Here is a 7539-nt window from a genome sequence, read left to right on the forward strand (position 1 = left end):
ATTTTATAATGCCGTCTTATTGCTCTTCTTCCTAGTATGTGCATTTTAAAAAAAGTTTTCCCGATGAATCCTGGACTCCTGCTCAAAGTGATAAATGAATATAACGACATCTACAAAAAAAAACAACAACAATAAGCCCGCGAAGCTGATGTCATTCCATCCTGACAGATGACAGCTGTGACAGCTCAGTGGAATCCCGGAAAATAAACCATGGAACTTTGACCAATGAGAGAACAGTTTACTCGCGCGTGACATGTATTAACAAATTTGGTCAGTTTAGAAACATTGCCATATGAAAGCGAACCGCACCAAGAATAAAAAGCAACATTGTAATAATTTGAATCCCTGTTTCGGAACAAAGCGATCGATCTACAGGTGTGAAAGCACCCTTAGTTACACATGTGCAGTGGATAAAATATGCTGTATTTGTTCGGTACACATGCTTACGGCACTGAATGCATATACCGTTATGTACCTTGTACCTATATTTTATATTTGATTGTGCTACCAACAGAAAGTATTGTAATTTTATAAACAACATTTCTCTTACTTCTATCTTGGATGTATTTTGTGGTGAATATGTTTGTGTTACTGTATGTACTGCATGTGGCATATGTATGCAATGCTACCTTAGAATTTGGATTTAAAAAAAGTTATCTTTCCTACCTTTTGGAACACCTTTAATTTTGGAAGCATGGTGCCGGTGAAGCCTTAAAATGTTTGCTACTGTACATAAGCAGAGCCTATATTTATTTATTTAATTTTGTGGAGTTTAGCAATTGCTGGGAAATCTTATGTTGTCTATTTTACTAACCATTCTATCCAGGCAAGAACCAATTCAACCAAGCAAAATAGAATCCTAAGAGACATTCTGCAGCAGATGTATCAGTGAATGCAACAGAATCAACATTCAGCTCTTAAATTTCAGCTCTAGATTTAGCTGTGTAAGTTGCCACAGGGGTTATATAACATACACGCCCATTCATCCAGGCACCTCTCATATTTGGAGGATCTCAATGATTTATTTGAGAATAGAAACAATTCCTTCAAGAACCCTCCCATGACTCATAAAACCTGTGAATCAAAGTCAACACACAGTCTCATATGAACATGTTCATCAAATTACACTATTGTGCTTTTCAGTAGCTTTGCAAATAGGCCTATGTCATCACTGCATTCTGTATTTTTCATAACGTATATTCATGATTGCATCAGTGCTTAGTGTAATGGTTCATAAAACTGTAATTGAACTGAATATGGCCTATTGACAAAAGTCTGAAGTATGCATTTTCTGTTTTCTTATATTTTAGAGTAAATGTAGAATAAACATTGTATGAAATTAAAATTTAATTAACTAAATTTACATTTTATTTGTTCACCCTTAAATAAAAATGTGTATTAAGGACTATTAAGTACTAATGCTACTAAAACAATCCATATGACTTACGTACTTGTGTATTTTCTAGTCTTTTAAAGTTGTGTGATATCTTTGTGTGAGAACCAGACTGAAAATTAAGTCTATGTGATGAAAATGTTCATCACACTTGGTTTAACATATGAAATTGCTAATTTGAATATAAACATTAATGTGCTTGCAGAGCTTCAGAGCTTCATATGTGGCCTAGTAGTTCCAGGAATATTGAGCTTTGGAGTTTATACAGAAGATGCAAGTTTTAATCTGGCCTGTATTACTGTCGCGTTCACAAGAAAAAAAAGTCTCCTGACTACTATTAAATTCATTTCTAATGATGAATATCTTTTGTACTGGACTGATCAAACAAACAACACTGGATTGGTATGTCTGTAAAGATGAATGCTGGCGGAGACATCTTTGCCTCCGAGCATTCAGATGAGTTCCCAAGGCTGATTGGGCTTCAGAAGAATTTTCTAGAATTTTCTTTAACATAGTTTATCCAACTCTGATGGGATACAGTGGGACTGGCCCTAGCATTTTGGAGGCCCTAAGCAGTTTTTAAAATGGGGACCCCAAATACAGATTCACTTACCACCCCCGTCTCCAATGTATGTGTCCTGCACATTATTGTAAAGTGTTACTGAATTTTCTTATTTCTTATCTTTGATTATATACAAGATATGAAGATCTGTCACATGTATCCTCTGTTTTAGTTTCATTTTCATGGACTCTTAGGGTGCTTCTCAAACGGAAGGCTGCATGTCTCGGCTGCCATGTCATCAATAATATAAGGATTTGTAATAGAAAGTATTTTTCCAAAAATAAGTTTTATTAGTATTTTGTCATGACGGTGAGGGCGAGAACATATTTTCCCCAAATATATTTATTGGCATTTTGTGCAGACACAACATCTTATATATACAAAAATTAGTAATCCACAATTCTGCTTTTCTCCCTCCCAATCCCCCATCCCCTCAACCCCTATTATCTTAACCACATAACACAAACGAATGCAAATAACAATAATACTGTAAGTGTAGTTATTAAATGATACAATAAATGTACAAAGGAAAAGAAAAGACTTTTGTACAAAATGTCTGATCTGAAAGAAGCGAAATAGATGGGTTTTAGGTAGATTAAACTTTTCTGACAATTCTGAAAATGGTAAGAATATACCTTTATCATACAAGTCCTTGACGGTTCCAAGACCCCTAGAAGACCAGTCATGAAAAACTGGATCAGAACATGATGGTAGAAAAGATACATTGTTAACTATAGGTGCAAGAGCTGACGGTCTGATTAACCCAAAATGCTTCCAAAAATGAACCTGTAGTTATTAAATGATACAATAAATGTACAAAGGAAAAGAAAAGACAAATAAATAAATAAACAAAACCAAAAACAGAGAGGGAAAAAAAAACTGTTAATCCTCTTCTGCATCTTCAAGTGACAGATCAATAGTATCAATATAATTCAAGAAAAGTTTCCATGTTTTATAAAAGGTTTTTAAAGACCCTTTTAGAAAGTGTCTCAGCTGCTAAATTGATTGGGAACAGTAACCAGAAAATTTGCCAAACGAATCAAAAATTTGGAGGATTGGTGGTAATGATGAAGTGGGGTTAGTTATATATAAAAGAAGGTCATCTGCATAGAGCCTTGAGTAATTCAGAGGGGTCATAATTCAAAGAATCTATTGATTCATAAATGACAGAGATTAACCCTCTTCTATCTGGACTAAGAGAAAGAATGGTATCCATTTTTGAATCAGGAGGAAGATTAGGAAACTGAGTGAGAGACAGCATAACCTCGGCAGTGTCGGAACTCGAAGAAAGGATGGTATTAAAAAGTCTTCTGGTGTTATAAAAAGAGTGTCTGCCAGCCATGAAGCCTGTCTGGTCAGGGGAAATAACAGCAGGCAACACTTGCTGAAGGCGAAGGGCAAGGATCTTAGATAAAATTTTAAAATCCACATTTAACAAAGAAATTGGCCTGTAACTACTGCAGAGCAATGGATCTTTATCTTTCTTTAGCAACAATGAAATGGATGCCTCAGGCATGGTTGTTGGGAGCCACCCTGAAAGAAAGGCCTCATTATATACTCTTTGTAGTATTGGGGCTAGAACAGAAGAGAAAGTTTTAAAAAAGTCAGTGGTAAAGCCATCAGGGCCAGGAGATTTACCATTTTGAAGTGAATGAATTGCCTCTTGTACTTCCGTGATAGACACAGGCCTGCCCAAATCATTTGTGGAGCCATCATTTACGCAGGGGAATATTAGTTGATCGAAGGGGTTAGGGTCGCTCAATAATTTTGAGTCGCATTCCGAGGAATAAAGATCTGAGTAATATTTTGAAAAAATCTAATTAATTTCCTCTGGGTCAAAAACTACGTCACCCTTAGGAGATTTAATTTTGGGGATCAGTCTAGATGTGCGGGCAGTTCGAGATTGAAATGCAAGTAATTTGCCAGCTTTTTCACCAAATTCAAAAAAATGTTGCTTGGCACTCAACAGTTGTTTTTCAACTTTGTGAGTTAAAAGTAAATTATACTCTGAAAGGAGTTGAAGCCGTTTTTTGTACATTGTGGGTGAGGGGGTCAGAGAATATTGAAGGTCTAGTTTAGAAAGGTGGTTAGATATTTCTGCCATCTTGGAGTTCTCGGATCTCCTCAACTGACAGACATATGAAATTATCTGTCCTCGCATATAAGATTTAAATGCCTCCCATAATGTATTACTGCTAACAGAATTGTTGTCATTTATTTCAAAATATAGATTTATATGAGATGTGAGGTAATCTTTGAAATTGTTATCAGAAAGTAAATGTGAACTAAATCTCCATTGTTTAAAATAAGTTCTGGCTTGTGGAAGCATTAAATCCAGAGAGGTGGGGCCATGATCAGAGATGACTATACTATGATAGTCACAAGAATTGACAGAGTGCATCATTCTATTATCTAAAAGAAAAAAATCGATTCGTGAATATGAATGGTGAACATGTGAAAAAAAAGAGAAGATTTTGCTAGTTGAAAACCTTGATCTCCTGGGATCTGACAGGCCAATCTGTTTAGTATAAGACTCTAAGAGCCTGGCAGAGTTGGGCAATGTGGAATGTTTTGAAGAAGACCGGTCCAGAATTGTATTTTGAACCAAATTAAAATCTCCCCCTATAATTATGTGGTGACTATCAAGATTAGGGAGTACAGAAAAAAAATGAGCAAAAAATTTATCATTGTCCCAATTGGAGCCATATATACATGTACATGCTAAAACAACTGGAATTGTTTGTAAAATTCCAGACACAATCACATAACGACCATTCGGATCTGAAACCACTGATTCCGGTTCAAAAGCAATGTTCTTATGCACAAGGATCGCTGCCCCTCTTGCCTTCACACCAAATTTGGAGTGAAAACAGTGACTTATCCATGCACTCTTAATGCGAGAAACATCTGAAGTGCGAAGATGGGTTTCTTGTAAAAAGATTATATCTCCTTTAAGGGACTGTAAATGTGAAAGAACTTTTTTGGTCTTTACGATGTTATTTAAACCTTTTACATTCCAAGAGATAAAACAAATATTTATATTTGATCTTGTTGTATTACCAGCCATTTGAATCATGAATAACTATTGTAAGACCCTGATCCATGTGATGCAGAAAAGAGATAAATACAAAAGAGAAAAAAATAAAAATAAAAAAATCGATCCGTAAAAAATAGTCAGATACCCCTAACCTCCCCTTAAACATCCAAACAATAACTTCCATATCTCTCTGGATACCTTACTTCCTTTTTCACTCCTATTTATACTGCAAACCTTATATTTCCCCAATAACACATTTTAACCCCCAAACGCAAAATAATATATAAAAATGTACTTTAACAGCCCATCGAATAAAGCTTGTTCAATCAAAAATATGGCATACAACGACTATACAATTTCTAATGCAGTTCAAAGGCAATAGAGGTCGTTAAATCTGAACGGGTGCAAAACAACCTCTGCTACGAGACAGTAGGAATGGCCAATGTAAAACAGATAACCGAAATCTGTATTAGATTAATACAGCTCCTAACTTACATAGTTCCTATAACAACGGTGCCATTCAGCATAGGATTGCTCCGCTTCTTGGCACAAATGTCAGGCACACCAGATTATTGAGAACCGCCGCGCTGAGAATCCAAATTTCGCCAAATCATATTTGATCGCCAAAAACTTCAAAAAGCAACTCGGAGAAAAATATAATTGGCCGCGGACCCTCTATCGACTCAGGCACTCCGATGATCCTTATGTTGTTCCGTCTACTCCGCGCTTCCAGATCAGCGGTCTTGGCTTTAAGCTTTGCGTTACTCTCCGTCAATGTTGCGAGGGAAGTTTCTAGACGTTCCACCCGTTCATCTAGTGACTCCGCATGGGACTCAAGCGTGGTAAGTCTCTGTCCATGATCGGATACCATAGCTTGCACACAGTCAAGTTTCACTTCTAATGTTGAGATCGCAGCCTTGAACTCAGCCGCCAAGGCCACTCTTATGTTCTTCCAGCAAGTCTGTTAGAGCCGCCATGTTCACTTCGCTCGAGGTCGCGGGCGCCTCGGCTCTCGTGTTGGCTTCTTTCTTAGATGTTTTTGCTGTTTTGGTTGCCATTTTAGACAGACACTGTTATCCAAAAGTCGTCTTGTTAGTTTTTATAGTTTGTCCAAAAAAGTCGGTGGGGTAGTTGAAGGAATAAACGAAGCTAGACGGGGAAGATAGACAAACACGTCTACTCCATTGCGCTTCTCACCGGAAGTCATCCTTGCACTTTTGAACGCTTTTTTGTATATTAAAATACATACCAAAATCCACCCATGTAAGGCAGAAAAATGTTTTACTGTCTCAGACTATAAGATAAAACATTGAAAAAGTTTAAAAATAAAATAGAAATTTTCCAGCTGCAATAATTATATTTGTATACAGAAACATTTGTAAAAGAGACCTGTTTGATGTTATCAAACCTTAACAAAACAACTAAAAACACTTGATAAATATACAACATGAAAAAGTTGTAATGCAAATGTTTTCAAAATGTACATTTTAGGCTGAGTACAAAATCAGACCAAGAATCCAAGCTATCTGATTATTATAAACAGAATTAACTTGATGTTCCCAGGCTGGGTAAACTGGGATTAATCCAGTAAGAAATTTTGAAAATCTTTGCAAAAACTGGTTTATTATATGTCAATTCATATAGGGTGAAACCAGATACAATGGGACACTTTTAATAGTCTCATTCTCACTGTCCTGTAATGGCCCAACTGAGCTGGATTCACCCTATCTATGGCCTCTCTCATTCACTGAAATGGGCAATGAGGTCCCAAAGATGTAATCCCAGTGTCTGAAGTAAGGGGCGAAGTTCCCTTTAAAGTGCTGATGGTGGGCCAGGTGGTACGGTGCCCCGCCAAAGCACGGCAACAACCGATGCAGGGACCAAGGAAAGTCATATCCACAGTGATCCTCCACAGCCAACCAGGTGTTAACCAGATGGAAAAGGATTTCGCTAAAAGGGTGGCAGCCCACAAGCATGGCACTTATAAATGCAAGGGTTTGTAGAGACAGCAGTTCAGAAATACTGGAGTCTTGAGCTGCCAGAGCAAAAGTGTCCCTGTTCTGATGGTGAATGTGGTGGACGTTGTGGTACAGCCAGGGAGTTCTGGGAAAAATACAGACATTTTATGTAGTTATATATAATAATATTATATATAATATAAATATGAATTCAAATATTTAATATAAATAGATACATAAATTATGCATAAATATGGGCCTTGCTAAAGTTACAAGTGGAGACAACAAGAGTGAGATGTGATAATGACATCAACAGATTATGAAAGAGGAATGGATGTGAGTGTTTTTTCTATATGAAATTTTGAGCTGTGCACATGTTTATGTGTGTTCCTTATATTTGTGAATCTAAATTTATAAAGTAGTTGGAGTCATGGCACTGCTAATGCACATGCTTCTAGCATATACAGAGATTTTTTTGTAATCTGGCCAGATCCATGCTTTACGTGTCTTGTCTACTCTGAAACCTATATAAACTACACTAGACACTACACAACTACACATTGAACTACACTAGCAGGTGAGAAGATTC

The 7539-nt window shown here is 36.7% G+C and overlaps 1 protein-coding gene across 1 annotated transcript in view; it reads left to right on the forward strand.

The window, feature by feature from the left end:
* Positions 1 to 7539, forward strand: part of LOC107702659 (CUB and sushi domain-containing protein 1-like) — a 232478-nt gene that overhangs the window by 9042 nt on the left and 215897 nt on the right. Inside the window, exon 2 of the mRNA XM_016505042.1 lies at positions 5522 to 5732. Coding sequence (XP_016360528.1) covers positions 5522 to 5732 — 211 coding nt within the window. The remainder of the gene's footprint in view (positions 1 to 5521; positions 5733 to 7539) is intronic.

Source organism: Sinocyclocheilus anshuiensis, unplaced genomic scaffold (genome assembly GCF_001515605.1).
Source record: "Sinocyclocheilus anshuiensis isolate Anshui unplaced genomic scaffold, SAMN03320099.WGS_v1.1 scaffold6, whole genome shotgun sequence".
NCBI lineage: Eukaryota > Metazoa > Chordata > Actinopteri > Cypriniformes > Cyprinidae > Sinocyclocheilus > Sinocyclocheilus anshuiensis.